This window comes from Diplotaxodon limnothrissa, linkage group LG10, assembly GCF_057381915.1.
Source record: "Diplotaxodon limnothrissa isolate DT_005_m linkage group LG10, D_limnothrissa_male_GT1.1, whole genome shotgun sequence".
Classification (NCBI taxonomy): Eukaryota; Metazoa; Chordata; class Actinopteri; order Cichliformes; family Cichlidae; genus Diplotaxodon; species Diplotaxodon limnothrissa.
In genome coordinates, this window is record NC_140605.1 from 21751237 (window position 1) to 21768167 (window position 16931).

At 39.7% G+C, this 16931-nt stretch overlaps 1 protein-coding gene across 1 annotated transcript; it reads right to left on the reverse strand.

The window, feature by feature from the left end:
- Positions 1-768: 768 nt before the first annotated feature.
- On the reverse strand, positions 769-16743 carry LOC146624432 (RING finger protein 145-like). The gene is made up of 12 exons (XM_085364596.1): positions 16580-16743; positions 11077-11328; positions 9754-9862; positions 9490-9581; positions 7148-7383; positions 6850-7025; positions 6212-6352; positions 5699-5881; positions 5209-5356; positions 4936-5058; positions 4579-4812; positions 769-4482 (listed from the first exon to the last, which is right to left on the reverse strand). The coding sequence occupies exons 2-12, from the start codon at positions 11258-11260 to the stop codon at positions 3769-3771; spliced, it is 2340 nt and encodes a 779-aa protein (XP_085220722.1). The 5' UTR covers positions 11261-11328; positions 16580-16743; the 3' UTR covers positions 769-3768.
- Between the last annotated feature and the right edge of the window lie 188 nt (positions 16744-16931).

The following is a 16931-nucleotide window of genomic DNA, read 5'->3' on the forward strand; positions in this document are numbered from 1 at the left end:
TTTTCAGTCGCTTACCTTTTCCAAAACAATGATCTTTATTTTGTTATTTTCCTTACACTTCATCAAAGTATTAGTAAGAACAGTCACAGCATTCAGAGTGGATGGTTCATTTTATTTGACATTCAGTTTTTGTAAAATAAACAAGGCAATGCCAGGCATAAAGTCCAAAAACCAACATGAAGCATTTTAACAGAAAAGAAATGGCACTGAGAGCCACATTAAACAGAGCAGGTCCTAAAGCTGTTTTTGGATAAACTCAATGGACAAAAACAATTCATCTTAAACAAGAATCTGCAGGGAGTGTCGGGGAGAGCAGCCCCACAAGTACAATTCATCTCTACGCATCTGTCAGTCAGAGGCAACAGTATCGAAGAGCAGATTTAAGAACGCATTCGGAAAATACAGTAAAACGTCTTTACAGAGCTCTCACTCCGTGGCAGCTATAGATTCCATTTCTGTATTTGCTCACACTCAAAAAATTATGATTTTTACAAAGAATCGTGAAAAGTGGAAACAGTGAAACATCTGGATATCAGATGCAAGGCTAACTTTGCTGTCACACTGGTCAAAAATGGTTTTCTGTCTCTGGGTTTTTAGTCACATTCAGTAAAGATCATCAAATATGAAAGTCTAACAGCAGTACTAGTTAAGTAGACAAAATACATCCTGAAATTATGATTGCAGAGCAAGCCAATTAGGAGCAACTAAAAAAATAAAGATTTAAAAAAAAAAAAAAGAAAAAAAAAAAAAAAAGATATTCAGGTTAACTTATTGTACTTGTATGTATGTGTGACTTTACAATCTGAAAAGGCATTATGGCCCCTTAGAGGAGCTTAACTGTAAAATGAATCCTGCTCAGTGTAAGGAGCACCAGTGATGGCTAAGACATTTGTTGGCACATTACCACAGTCACTGATGCGTATTTTAAGTCAATTCAGAAAAAAATGTAGAAAGAAAAACACAAATCACAGGATGCAAATAATGCATTAAAGATTGCATTTTTTTTAAAGCTTCACTGTCTGCATGTACTTTATATTAATCAGATGAATATTGAGCACAATTATTAGCTTATTATGTGCTAATAATTTGATGTCAAACTGTCCCAGACAGTATGAAAAAATGAAGCCACAGTTCGTAGCCTGAAGAGAGAAACTGCAACTTCTCCAACGTGGTGTAATAACCGAGCAAATACTTGAGGAATCAACAGCTGACAAGCATCTCGTATTCATTATTTAATACTGAAATGCAAAATTCACATACAGCTGCCACTGACTGTTATCGCCCTCGTGGGGCGTCACGTCACATTTCATCTTACAGGTGATCTCAATGCAGGACGCAGTGGAAATGCGTCATGGCGAAAACCAAGTGTGTTTTAAACAGCTCAATTCATTATAACCGTTTCAAGTGCTGTATTTAAGTAAAAAAAAAAAAAATCTACGTTGAAGGAATGGTGTTGGTAATAAAATAAGTTGTGTACAGAAAAGTCCTTAGGTTCACCTTTCAGAAGAACATGTGCAAAATACATCAAACTCTACATTTCATCTCTTTAAAAAAATAAACACAAAAAGTCAAAACAGCGTTGGTCAGGTTTGATCCTACACTGATCGTGTATTCATTCTCAACCCTGCAGCCCACGCTTCCTAATGTCAAGAATATGGTCATTCATACTAATAAGACCTTTAATAATAGTGCTAGTAAGTAATACTGCTGAGCGCTAATTAATGCGTCTCCTGTCCGTCTGCACCATGCTGATCCCACTCCTAACAGTAGAGGGCACCAGAGTGATCACACCAGCTTAAAAGATGCATCATATAGACTGGAGAAGCAGCAACACTGGCTGGTCTCAAAGATCAGAGGGCTTGATTTCCCAGCAGCTTCTTATCCAAAAAATTCTCTTTGCTCTCAGGCACGTGAAGAAACAAAGAAAGGAAACTTTGGAGAAACCAAGCCCTCGTCTTACATATATATATATATACGTATATATATATATATATTTATCTATCAACACTCCTCTGGTTTAATATAGATTCCGTACAGAGCAACATTTATGTACATTACACACAAACAGATTGGGCCGTTTCCTCATACACAGACATCAGAGGGTATTTGGTTGCCGACATCCACAGAACAGCTTTGGAGCATTGCTAGTAAAAAATGACATTAGTGCAAATATAACCCCAAAAGAAAAAAAAAGGTAGAAAAAAAAACAAAAAACATTGGTAGCAAGGTTATAGCACATTGGGGACGAACAAATTCTGTGGTCAGAGCGGCAGCAAGGTCTACATATAAGCGTGCATCAGGACTTGCCATCCTCAAGTTTTCAGTCTTTCACACTCATTTCAAAGCATATTTCTTCCTCGCCATGCTTCATCTGCTAAATGCAGTAGCCAAAAGAAAGTGTGTTTTTGTGAAAAAGAAAAAAAAAAAGAAGAAGCAGCTATGGCTCAATTTGCTGGTATCAACAATTTATGGAGTAAACTGACTGACGAGCAGGAAAACCCTAATGTCTTGGAAAATACAGGGTCTCTAATGTAACTGGATGAAAGGAGCTGATTGGCTCCTGCCATCAGCGATCAACAATGTGAATGATTGGTTGATCTGTTAGTGAGCTAAGCTTGCAACGGTAAGCGCGAGTGAGAACCATAAAATAGAGCTAATGAGGGCAAAATCCGAGCTCCTTATCAACTCTGTGGACTAATTTATACCTCGTCTCTCCATCTTCCCCTTAGTCCATTTGCAGCGTGTGGTATCCAATAAAGCAGTAATGTAAAAATGACCTTAAAAATAAAGTTGCTTTAACAGTAATACAAAAGTTTGGCGATGAGGAATAGAACTGTTTTTTTGCTGGGACCAGCCAAACAAGTCTGAATCAGATATTGTAGTATAAAAGCAAAAGCTTGACACATGTAAGTTATTCAATGTGAACCAAAAGTTCACACTGCACCCCTCAGCTAGACCATACCATGTGTCCTCTGCTTAGCACCAGGCTTTAGGTCATGCGGCGACCTCAATAAACAACATTCAGTCTGCTAACGCTCAGTATTCACTAAATCACAACACTACTGACACCCAGCAGTGAAAAACAAAAAATGTGGAGAATTTCTAGACGTTATGAAATGTTAAGACTTTGTCACGGTATAAAATGCAACCATCAGTAATCGATAGTCTGATCAATTGTTCGATAAATCGTGGCACCCAAACACTATGAAATGTACAGCAGTGAAAGTTCAAGCTGTACAAACAAAGGCAGGAGCAACCATTGCCCTAAATGTCGGGCATCAAAAGGTAAGGGGTAAAAGCATGATTGTAGGGGGGGGGGAAGAAAAAGGCCGGGATGGAAATCTGATTTTCACATTTTCTGGACATGGTGTAAAACTCCCAATTCATTCTGAGATGAGATTACTGCATCCTGTTTTTTGTATTAAATTTGAATCCCTGTGAAAGAACATGTGGAAAACAACTGCACCTGTGATGAAATCACTGCTGGCATGGGTTACACCTATCATGGGAAACCTTTCATTGCTCCAAGTACTAACATTTTATAAAGCTGCAATCATTGTCTTCTCTTTTTTTTTTTTAAATACCGAGTGATGAATTTCTGTTTAGAGATTGTTTAAGATCTTTTGAAACATAATATGGATATGAAGGAGTTGGACATGATGGGAGAGCCAACAGCAAACAGTTGGACAAGTACAATAGGGGATTATTTAGATTGTGTGATTATATATGCATGCATGCATGTATGTTGTGTGTGTGTTAAAATGGAGCTCAGGGGTTGAATGGAGGAGGGGGTGGAGGACGAGGAGGAGGTTCCACTGAATGGGGAGTTGGTGGGTTAGATTGTGATGATGGACCAGTAGAGTTTTCCTTGCTGTCCACAAGGGAGACTGATTTTAGCTGAGGGAGGGATTCGGGTTCAGCAGGGTTCGCCTCTGCTTGGGTCAGTACCTGTGACGTTGGTTGGTGAAAGGTGGAGACAGAATGGCAGTGAGATGCAGGAGCGTCAGGTGTGTCTGATGTGCAAGAGGTAGAGAAAGAAGATGCAGAAGGGTGATCTGCAGGGGACTGGTGCGGCACAGAATCAGTTGCAAGAGGAGAAGAAGAACAAGAGGAAGATGATAATGGAGGGTTGACGATGTGCAGGGGAGCAGACTGCATGCCAGTGGGGGAGGTGGAAGAGGAGGCTTCCCCAGCTGATGTGGTAGTTTCATTATCTCCCTCCTGCTCTACTGACGCTTCCTCTTTCCTATCCTCCGGTAGAGTGCTGTGGTCCTCCTCCTGCTTGTTGCCTGGGGCTTCTTCCTGTCCTGCAGGGTTCTGATTGGCTGCAGGTGTCTCTTGGGTAGCTCCGCCATTAGTTGGTGATTGGCTCTTGAGTTGTGAATGACAGAGAGGGCACGTTTCCTGGACATACAGCCATTTCTTCAGACAGCCAGCGTGGAAGAAATGACTGCACGGAGTGATCACAGCACTGGTCATGTCCTGGAACAAATCAAATTTCACATTAGCCTACCTTTTAAAGCCCCAGATTAACTCTCTCATGCATCCTCTTTAGATAAACATAAAAACAGTTCATACCTGGAAGCAGATAGCACAGATGTCGTTATACTGCTGCAGCTGTGTATTGCTAGCTGTGGGGAGGCTTTTTATCTTGTTTACAGCATCTCTCCTGAGCAGGAAGCTCTGCCAGCCCAGCTGGGCTCTGAGCCAGACGTTATAGTACGAGTGGACCAAGATGATGGTGCTTCCCATCACACTCCACTCGCCAAATACAGTCTCTGATACACCATAGCACACCACGCACACCGCAACCTGGCGAGGGAACAAATCACTGACAGTGAGGCAGAGACCGTGCTGATGCATTAGATGACAGTGTCTGTTTACAGTCAGAAGGCAGAACTTAGCAAAGAGTTGGTGTATGTGTGTGTGACATACCAGAAACTCCAGCAATCTGTAGGTCCCATTTACACAATATATGACTTCATCCATGTTCTCCACTGGAGCTTTACGAAACTCCTCCACCATGAAGAGAACATAGATCAAAAGAGTGCCAAGGACCTGGTGGTACAGTGTTTCAGAGTTATTATGGAATTAAACAAACAAGCAAATATAAATGTTTAATTAGTATTAGGCTCAACTGTTTGGGTAGAGCAAGTTTAAACTATTTGATTTAATGTTTTTGCACACTGCGATGCGGTTGTGTGTTACCTGGAGAGAGGTGAGGATTGAGGAGGAGATGATGATGAGAAGCCAGAAGTCCATGTGGAAGAACTGGCAGATCATATAAGCCATGTACGCTGGAAAGATCAGCAGGAAGAGACAGAGAGAAACTGCACGGAAGTGCTTCCACAAACTCCTACGGGACAGGCAGCAAAACAAGCATATGAGAAAGCAGCCAGGTTGATAGCAGGCTTTGTATACACACATTGAGTCAGATTACATTTATTGATGTCAAAAAGACTAACTGCCTGTTTAGGTAGGAATGAAGAAAGAAGGACTGTACACTGTAGTGTTACTTAATTTATGATGTTAGCATGAGTTGTACTGATGACCATAGATAATGAATACTGTGATAATTAACTAACTGCCCATAGTTATTAATAGTTGTTTATGATCAGTACAAAATAAAACAAACAGTGGGACACAGAGTTTTCTTAAAAATAAACACATAAAAAAAGGCTTTGGTATATTCTCTTACTTGTCTCTAGATGCTCCCAGGGCTAGGACTATAGGATCTGCTATCTCCAGCATGGACTGCAGGATGGAAGCAACAACAATAAAGAGGATGATAGAGAGGAGGAAGGCTCTGTGGATGACCTGCAGCTCAATGAGGCCAGTTTGGACCGCAAGGATTAGCAAGGTGATACCTTCAGTCATCCCCCTGCACAGAGAGGAAACAAATTAGAGTTAACACACCACACAATTATATGCCTTGGCTTTGCACTCAAGTTGGAGATCATATACACGTTTATCCAGACTTGACTTTTGGGTATACAATGTCAATTATTTTATCCTATTAGACAGTTGTGTGAAATGCAGACATCCTTAAAGAATAGTTCCAGATATATGTGTTTCCACACGAATGGGATAAACAGTCAGAAAACATATTGCCTTCAGTCATGATGGTTACTGGGACAGAGAGGCTAAAACAGACTAAACTAATTAAAAGAAACATACCAGAAGACATCAAGAAAATAAAAACCTTGCTGACCTGTGCATGGTGTTGTCATTCATAAAGGCTCTGTAGCCCTGCAGGTAGAACTTGCACAGTGTGAGAACGCCCAGCGCAATGAAAGAAACTGTGAAAACCAGACCCAGCAGAGAGTACGGTGTACTACAGCATTCTGCGATACTGGAGAAAGGAGGAGCAAATTACTTAGAGAACATGACAAAAAAAACAACAACTTTCTAAACAATTTTAAATATTTAGATCGCGTCCTTAAAGTTCTGATGAGTATCTCAGTCGTCTGCTTTAACTTAATTCTGTCCACCAGTGCAAAACATGGGTTATTTAGCACTGTGACAAATGGATCCAACACATCTTTTAGAATTTCCTCTTGACACATTTCTGCAAAATTATCTCAAAATCTAAAAACTTGCTTTACTCAAACTCTGCAGACTGACTTGCTTTGCAATCTAATGTCTCTGTAATTTATATGATGCTATATAATTTATATACTTTTATATAATTAGATTTTCTAAATAAATTCCAGTACATCAAAACTAGATTTATGTTTTGTACACACTACCTGCCCCTTCAACGATACAAGGCAATAAATAGATAAACACACCTTCTAAAGGGTCAGTGACGTAAAATGTAAAGTGTCTTGCAGCCTGATTTAGTCTTACCTTGTAAGAAAAAGGAAAAGCAGCCTCTCTCTGGAAGTAGGCTGGTCTCTTGTGCTGAAGTAGGAGTATATCTGCAGAGCAAACAGCACGAGCCAAAAACACATGAAGAGAACTGGAAGGACCAGCTGGTTCCACAGTGACATTCCCAAAGCAAGAAGCCCGTACACTTCTACCACCTGCAGGACAGAAAAAGACCGAAATAAAGAATACCTTTGATACCATCTACAGAAAAATATCTCAGAACTGAAATCCTGTCACAGAAACTGAAAAGCTTGCAACATCAGCCCACAATAAATACCTGAGCCAGCTCTCTGTAGGCAGTCTTGGCCAGGTTATATGGTACCAGCAAGTTAGACGCCAGGAAGTAAATGACCTCCAGGCCCGTGAAGATCATTGAGAACTTATTGATGAAGACGATGGTCTCGAGTGGGACCAGACACAGTCTAGCCACTAGAGGGAGGAGGTGAGCAGAGAACAGCCAAATCCTCTTGGTTTGCATCACACAGGAACAAAGTGTACAAACCACCAGCTGACCTGAAAGAAGACACACATACACACATATATAAAACAAAGAGTTGAATAAATGACTAAAGACACTATTATCACTCTGATTTTAAAATGTTTTTTGTGATGTGGTATTTATCATTTTCGTGTAACTGACAATTAAAAGAAAATTTATCAGAATATTTATAGCTCTCCTAGAGTGGTGAAAATGTGTCAAACACCAAAAAGGAACAAACATTTAAAAGAGAAGAGAAGCAGCTTTAATCTCACATTGCTCCTTACAGTAGCATATTTTTGTCACTGTACTCATCTTATTTTCGCTTTCTCAGGCTTTCACTACGCAGTAAAAGCAGCACTCTGCGGTCTATTTATAGCACAGGAGACTCCATCTATACTCTCTAGTAAGTTTAAACTAGGTCCTAAAAACACAGACTCTACAGCATTTTCTATTTAGAAAATGATACATTTTTACATAATTAAGCATAGCAGCAACAGACATAATGAAAAATTACAGGAGGTTGTTCTTTTTGCTTTCCCACCCAGAGGAAGACTGAAGCACATACGTATGTGAGCACTTCTTAATTCTGGAATTGGTACAAATTAGGTTCCTTCATAATCCCATTAATGTGGATGCTGTAGCATTGGGTATTTATATAATTAATGAAAGTGCTCACATGGACATGAGAGCAATGCTAAATATGTACATATGTGCAGCCAAGTATTCTATTTCCACTTTTTTTGTTAAAAAGACAAAAACAAGGTGTGCTTATTCCTGTTACACAAACATTTCTTAAGGAAAAGACTCAAGTGTCTGCTTTTCTTTTGCCAGTACCTGTATGCATCTTCTTAGCAACTTTGCACAGTCTACTATAGTCCATGAATGTTTACTGACCCAGGTTACACAAATTCAATGAATAATCTCAACTTACTGCCCCATGCAGGGTCCAAAAACACAATCCCAAAATGAAGACTGTTTTCTTTTGGATGAAATTCACACAGACCCATGGCAAAAGATGCATCCTACTCATCATATGCTCTGAATACTATGCCCATTCAGTTTAGCCATTTGGTTAGAGCATATGAATTCTGAGCTTTAGTCCTACTGGTTGTACTGCAGTGCTACGAGGTGCCAATTTATAAAATTAATGTTCCTATACTTTGTACAGCAGTATGTGCAGCCATTAAAAAGAAGGAAACAGTTCAAATTTAAATAAATAAATAAATAAATATCTTTCTGCTGCCCAAGTGGGTCTACGGGTCTGTATCTACTAGTGGTGCAACGGATCGCGGTTGATCCGTAATCCGAACTGATCCCACTCCACGGTTTGGCACGCACGTGATCCGAAGATTCGAAAAAGAAGAAAGAAAAAGTATGTGTATGGTGCGCGTGGTGGGTCTGTCAAGCGATAGTTATGGCCAGCGCTAGCGGTCCAAGTGGAGGAGCAGAGGAGTTTGCTGCCCAGTCCGACCGGGCTAAAGCTATTACAAAAGCTATTGGGGTGTTTAGCTGCAGACGGGAGGCCGTATTCCGTTGTGCAAAACAAGGGGTTTAAACTATGATGAACGTGCTTGAGCCACGCTATGATATCCTGTTCGCGTCCACTTAAGTGGCAAGATCATTCCAAGCATGTATGAGCAGGAAAAGATTTAAGTTATGGCTGAACTGTCCCAGGCATCTTCTGTTGCCCTAACTACTACAAATGGGTGGACCTCCAGGGCAACGGAAAGCTACGTGACCATAACAGCTCATTATATCACAGCAGAGTGCGATATAATGAGCGATATGTATTATTGTAGGGTCTACCTTACAATATAAAGCGCCTTGAGACGACTGTTGTTGTGATTTGGCTCTTTATAAATAAAATTGAATTGAATTGAGTGGTAGATACAAAGACTGTACTGCCCTGGAATGAGTCTTGAGTTGAATATTTTCAACAGGCAAAAAAATACTTCAATAAGTAAATGTTACATTTTTGTCTTTTTTGCTGATCTGAAAATTGCTCTGATCCATGACTTAAAACCGCGAGATTTTTGATCCGTTGCACCACTAGTATCTATGTGCAATACATTGGTACCTCATCATTCACATTCTTCAATAATATGAATGTTGAACAATTATACCTATGAGTATTATACCTATGAGTGCAGTGGTGAATCTGTTCATGGAGAGAGGTTCCAGGTAGACAGGGCCTTCATAACCCGAATCCAGTTCACTGCGAACATAATCCCTGACAGAGAAAAACGAAAACAATCAATACAGAGGAAATTCTCACAATGTCCAGTCCTTCACATGAATTAACAAGAGGAAAACTGTCATACATACACACATCAGTATTTAAAAGAGGAGTAGTGGCATCTTGTTAGCTATTCTGGTAGATTTAAGTTTCTGTGAATGTTTACCTTGACACTTGGTGACCAGCAAACAGCAGCAGGGCCGTAAGAACATACAGGTAAAGTTTAACCAGGTGCTGACGAGGCAGAGTCAGAAGCACCAAGCTCAAGATGTAACCTGTGAAGTAGCCATAAATATAAAAGAAATACAAGAAAGTCATGCATTCTGAAAGGCATCCGTCTTCCTGTTTGCAGACCAGAGTGCGTTTTAAAACACATAAATAAAGCGTATGACAGATGTTTATGACATAGTTTGGGGGGGGGGGGGGGGGGTATTTTTGACAAACTGCAGAAAGCCTTACCATACAATAGCCTACTACCTAAAACTGTGTCTAAAAGCACTTCAGTGCAAAGACATTTATTTTTACTGCCCTGTTCTCCCTTCTTTCTTTCCACCCACAGTGCTCATCAGCACATGCCAAGCCTATTGGCTCATTAACCAACTGCAGCCAAGTTTGAGAGCTCACACAGCCAAAACACAAAGAAAACTCAACAATAGCTTTATTTCAGCTAGGTTAAATTACAAAAATAGAACGAGGCCTAGCTATTTCATTTATGTTACTTTCAGTGTTTCTGTGTCACTGTAAATGTATCTGGCTAACCACTTGTGCTGCAAAGACATTTTGTAATGCCTTCAAAACTGAATTCAGAACTTTGTGTTTGAGTACTGGTTTTCTGAGTTTCTAGTGTGTCTTAAAAGCAGATATGGTAAATGGCCTGTATTTGTATAGCGCTTTACTAGTCCCTAAGGACCCCAAAGCGCTTTACACATCCAGTCATCCACTCATTCACACACTGGTGATGGCAAGCTACATTGTAGCCACAGCCACCCTGGGGCGCACTGACAGAGGCGAGGCTGCCGGACACTGGCGCCACCGGGCCCTCTGACCACCACCAGCAGGCAACGGGTGAAGTGTCTTGCCCAAGGACACAACGACCGAGACTGTCCGAGCCGGGGCTCAAACTGGCAACCTTCCGATTACAAGGCAAACTCCCAACTCTTGAGCCACAATCGCCACACTGTCAAATAATCCCTCTCAATCACTACAGAGCTGAGCCTCGTGACTTACTGACTAATACCAAACGTGAGTCGACACTTCTGAATGGAAAAAGAAATCACGCACTTTCAACCAACAGAGGTAAAACAGTAATGCATGGCATATAATACTGTTTCAGTGCAGGTCATGGTAACCTGACTACAGGGAAGTACACATGATGTTTTCAAATGAGGAACTCTTTAATGTGGTACAGACATTGCAAAGCATTTAAACAAAGTGTCTCAGTTACACCAAACATTTTCTTAAGTTTTAATACAGGAAAGGTGGCACTGACCTACGTAGTGCAGGTAGAGGGCCAGATACTTGTACTGAAAAAGGGGGTTATTGGAAAGGCTGGAGCGCTGGATCTTCTGGAAGAAGGAGCTGACATCCCAGCGGTAGAGGACATCCAACAGCATGATGCTGGGAACACGCAGACCCACATTGAGCACAGCCTCTACGCGGTCCTTCACTGCCATGGTTTCAGTTTAAGCTCTGATCCGAAGGCAGAACTGACCACTAAGACGTGATGTTAATAGTGGGTGGTCTGTAGCAAAAGAGAGAAAATGCAAATAAAAAAAGGAAGATGGAGTCTTAATATGAAGCAGTTATAGGAGGTGAGAGTAGGAAAACAGAAAGAGAGATGAAAGCCAAAACAAAGGCAACAAAATATAAATTCAGTTATTATAAAGGTCAAAGGAAAAGCTGTGAGCTACAGAGGAAGAAAAGACAGAAGAAAAGACGAAAGACTTAAGAGGTCAATCACAAAACTGTCTCATTCATTTGTGGTCTAAACGTAAAGGTAAAACTCAACAATTGTTACATTATTACCACAAATTTTTATAATAAGTTAGTAACATGACCGTAAATCATTTTAAAGTCTCTAAAGGCTAGCATACTGACAGTGTTTTGTTTTTTTCCTGATGCAAACAGGACTTTCAATGAGACTATTGACTGAAGTACAATGGGTCCAGAGACAAAGAACTACTTAAAGGAAGTTTTTTGCTACTTTATAAACAAATACAACAGAAACTAGAAAGTCCATTTTGCTATCTTGGTATTTTGCTTTGGTAGAATCCCAAAACATCTTTGGTGGACATATTTTATTTTTTTCTAAATGAAGGAAACCCCTTTGCCACAACAGCATAACAGAATAACTAAGGTAACTAATTCACTAGTCAGAACAGAATATAAGAATTGGCACCATCCACAACACACAAACCTATGCCAAAAAGGGTTACCCACTACTTCCAGTAGTTATCACTTTACCCTGAAACCTACATATAGCCCCTCATTTTCTAAATCAAAGTACTGCAGAACCACACTGGTTAGTGTCATGTCTTACTTTTTACCTTGCTTGTTTACAACTTCCTGTCACAGAGATCAAGATGGTTGCTGCCATATGCCACATCTTTCGGTTAGTGGTTGTGGTGTCATAACAGCTCAGGAACAACAGTTAACTGTTGATTTATATCAATAAATTGCAGATTAGTTTAACCCACTACTTCTTTTGCCCATGCCTAAATATGTACTTATTTATTCAAGCACAGTACTAACATTAAGTGCCATACAGCTGGGAAACATTGACCATTTTCTTACCATCTTAACTAAAGCCAATCGAGTGATGCTGTGTACATAAGAACTCTTTTTTTTTTTGTCACTGAATGATTGATTTATTTTGAACATGACTAAAATAACAACAAAATACACTTTAAACAATAATGAGACAAAGAAAGGGTTGGTACAAACAGACTTAAAGGTAAACTCATTTGATCCTACCTCAATATACAATATACATGTATAATTACATACAATTATAAGTCTACAAACAGATATCACGCATAAAAATCCTAATAATGATGAAGCTACCAGATAATTTTGACATGATTTTAAGAAGGCTGTTGCAATAATAACCAACAAGAAATTCTCAAAATGCTGCCAACAGTATTTTTATAGGTTCAGGCAGAAAGCACTACTGTCAGCCACAATTCACTTTGTTTACCGTCATCCACCCATACAGGAATGCCGGAAACTTGATCCTGGGAACAACAGCTAGTCTTGAATAGGTTATTATTACCAAGATTCCAAAGAAACATTGCACGGTTGACCCAGCTAAAAACAGCTTCACCCACAACTGTAATTTGCATAGTCAAATCTGTGGGTCAATAATCAACCTAGACATGTAAATTTGTCCAGTCCTTTCTATTTGCTACCACACAATCACCAACAGCACAGAATCCACCATGGGAAACTGAAAGTACAGCATGTGGTAACACATTCAGATGTTTTAATGCAGGTGCAACTCAAAAGGTCAAGTCTGACAAATGGCATAAGAGGCATACTTGCAAAATCTGCAGTTCACATTTAAAAAAAAGCCCACATACTGTTCTGTTGCGCTGACAGAATGGTTACACTTCTCTCTTTGCCAAAATAATTTCTTGGTTTACTTTAGAGCTGGGCGATATGAGATTTTTTCATATCACGATGTTTTTTTCATTTCAGGCGATAACGATATCTATCACGATATAAGCCAAATAACTATATTTGTAAGATTTAAATGTGCCGTTGCTCACAAGTAAAATGTGAAATAATCAGCAGCTTGTTTTTATTTAAATATTTATTTCCCATAATAAGTTCAACAGGGTAGATGTACTTAAGGAACATGAGACTTTTTCAGATAAATAAAGGCAAATATTGCAAACTACACAAAAGGCAGCCGCTAAAGCGTTTAAGTTTCAAAATAGAACAAACGAAACAGACTAAATTGTCAATTCCACTTAGAAACAAAATATTAATTCTAAAAATAAATCTTAGTTTGTTTTACAGAAGAACAGACAAAACTGACTAACTTTTGTCAATATCAAATAAACTGAGAACTAAAAGGAAATTCTCAATCTCTCCTTGTTGTATAGCTTAGCTTTTCAAACAGTTTTAACAGTTACTTTAGTCTGACAAAAGCCGAATGACGAATTAGCGCTTCCAGTCAGAGACTGAGGCTACGTCCACACGTACACGGGTATTTTTGAAAACGGAGATTTTCCGTTTTCGTTTTAAAAAATAATCCTGTACACACATAAAGGCAGAAATGAAGGAAAACTCTGCTATGAACATGCCAAAGCAGCAGGTGGCGCTAGATTCCTAACCGTGCAGAAATGTTGGCCAATCAGAAGTCTAGAAGCCTCGGTGGGAAAAAGTAAACAAAGCTGGGGCATAGAAGCAGAACCGAGTCGTATGTGTGGAGGGACAGTAACTGTGTGTATATGTAAGCATTTAAACACTGCAGAGAGTAGAATTAACAGTAACAGTATTGTAGAAATTCATTTCACCGAAACAATAAGTGGCGCACAGTGTGACGCATGCTCCAGTTTATTGTATTTCCAGACTTGCTTTCGGCACAATTTACAGTGCACGCTACTCTGTTTTTTGTCAGACTTGAAATAGCCGAAATACCTTCACACTACGGAACTTCTTTGGCTCTTCCGTTCGACAATCTCTCCGGCATTGGAACCATCATCTGTTTTCTCTTCGGTCACGCTCGGTTGATTTTTCTAGTCGGCACACTCATTTCCTCCATTACGCGCTGGCTCCATTACCCGCTGGCTGCTTCCCAAACAAACACACGTGCGGCTTGGCACTTGTGCTGTATGTAACAAGTCACGCGATGTGACGCTGCGGCTGTGATTGGTTCGGCTCTGCGCTACTTAATTTGGATTGGCTGACCTTTTTTTTTTTTTTTTTTTTTTAAAAGAGGACAAGAGCGGCGAGGTCTATCGCGATAGCTTAATTTCTCTATCGAGTAAAAGTTATATCGCGATACATATCGTTATCGTTCTATCGCCCAGCTCTAGTTTACTTACACCTTTATTAACACTATCTGGGGGTGAGCAATGCGGTGGCGGATATAAACACATACAAAATACAATTTCTACAAGTCAAAACAGTTTACAAAACATGAAATATAGAAAGAAAGAATATGTTGACTTATTATATCAACACAGATCCTGATGGAAAATCTAATGGATGGGATTAAAGAAAGAAAAAAAAAACATTTTAACTCGCATCTATGGTTCTATACATACACTAGCCAATATCAGTGTTATCCTGGCTTAAAATGGGCTTTTGGTGGACAACTAGTCATATAAGCATGATCAGTTAGCATACAGTCAGTTACCCTATCTCTGGATTTCCCTACTTATTTGATAAACAAAAATGTTTTATATGCTTGAGTAAATGGCACCTGCATTAACAGAACAGATTAAAATTAGTTTGACTACATTTTCTGATGATTTGGTGGGTGCTAAAGGTTGTTCAATGTAGGAAAATTCTTGAATATGTACAGGTTTTCAACCATTTCAACGACTGACCTCAAAGTTATGAAATGCTATTAAAAAATGGCATAAAACATCTCTTACACAAATGTTGAAGTTATTAAAACAAAAAGATTTGTTTAAAGATTGCATTTCAGTTTTGTTTCCTCCCACCTACTAAATCCCGTCACTGCCACTACTGCATGATGCAAAGCAAACACACCAAATGTAATCAATGCAACTCAATATATTATTTCTAACGTATTAACCTCAAAGTGATGAAACCTCTCACAGTGATCATGAATTACTCCAAGGCAATCTGAGCATGTTTGAAAAACTCGAGGCTCTCCAACAAATCAGCAATTGTTAACCAGGCTCTCACCCAAAAGCGCTGGAGCTTAAGGAAATTCAAAGCCTCACAAAAATGAATTCCACAGAGCAACATGTTGCCCTCTTTTTTCCTGGCCTTTTCCAAACAACATATCTACTGCACTTGGGAAAAAAAAATTAGCTGCTTACAAACCCTTCGTTTAAGTGCCCTTTAATACCTGCGTGAAGTTTTAGAGGAACATTTCACTGTGAGTGCTAGTTTTTAAAAAAGAAACGTGACGAAGTTTCAATCCACTCCATTTAAACAAAGCTCTTACATTTCTTTTCCTTCTTGAGTTGCCAACAGCAGTGTTTCCATCTCTTATCCCAGCATCCCGTAGCAGGATCCCGTTAACTTACATAACTTTAAATTTACCACGACTATCACTGCCCAGACAGACATCACTTTGCAGAATCTGAACTTATATAACAAGGCCGTCTACCAATTAATTTTTATCCGTTGTAATCCTTTGACAGCTGTAGGGTATATTGTAGTATATTTGGTCTAATGGCTGCATACCATTTACTAGTTTAACTGAAGCACCGGCAATGAAAACGTTATGGATGAGTGAGTGCTGCAACGACTGTGCTACGCCATGAACTCTAGTAACCCCTCTGTCTCGACAGAAATAAATTCTCGCAATTACGCCGCAAATACGGCAATATTTTGCTTGCTATACTGGTCTGTATCGTCCATGAATACTTATAACAGACATGACAATGCATGCCTACGGTTTCCACGCAGTTTGGTGGATGTAAAAGTGATAGAAATAGCGAGCTATGACAGCGTACGTGCGCTATGTGATGAGCTGCATCAAGCTAACGCTTTCAGCTAGCATCACTGTCACCGAGCCGAGGAACTACTAACAACAACAACCTAGCTTATGTTTAACACAGCGGGAAATAAAACACTCCGAACGAATCAGCTTGCTTTTGACCTTGCAAATTAAGGCGCCAGCCTTCGCACATGTTCACATAAAATGTTCTAGCTTATAACGCTTGAGGATTACCATAACCTGCTCCCCTAAGCAAGTAAGCCCAAATGTAGCAGACTGGGACACTCGGCTAGCAACCAGTTATGGCACGTAGACAAATTTCTCTTAAAAAAAAAGAAGAACTTACGTTTGAATGACGATGTTCGCACAATGTACAACTGTTTCTGGATGCCTTACGGGTCGGATATCGACCATTTTAACTCGCCACCGCCCGAGTTAACGGTCCTCCCGGAGTGAGCACTTCACGCTGAAACGACGCGGCCCATCCGCTCATCTTACCTAGCGGCCATTATCCAAGTTACCAAGCAAGATGTACCGAGCATGCGCAATGTTACTGTCCCGTACAGAAAGAACAGGTTATATATTTTTTTAACCTGACAAAGCTTTTTATTCACAACATATTGTCAAAGACTGTTATAAAGTGGAATTAGGATGTGTGATTTTTTTGTCACTCAATTAATGGTAAAAATAAATTTGGG

Bases quoted from the DNA above. Each gene is read 5' to 3' on its own strand.
- LOC146624432 (XM_085364596.1), bottom strand. From the start codon at position 11,260: ATGGCAGTGAAGGACCGCGTAGAGGCTGTGCTCAATGTGGGTCTGCGT. The intron at 9,863-11,076 runs GTCAGTGCCACC...GCTACTTCACAG, and splicing joins CCTCTACCTGCACTACGTAG to GTTACATCTTGAGCTTGGTG. The intron at 5,357-5,698 runs GTAAGAGAATAT...CCTGTCCCGTAG, and splicing joins CTGGGAGCATCTAGAGACAA to GAGTTTGTGGAAGCACTTCC.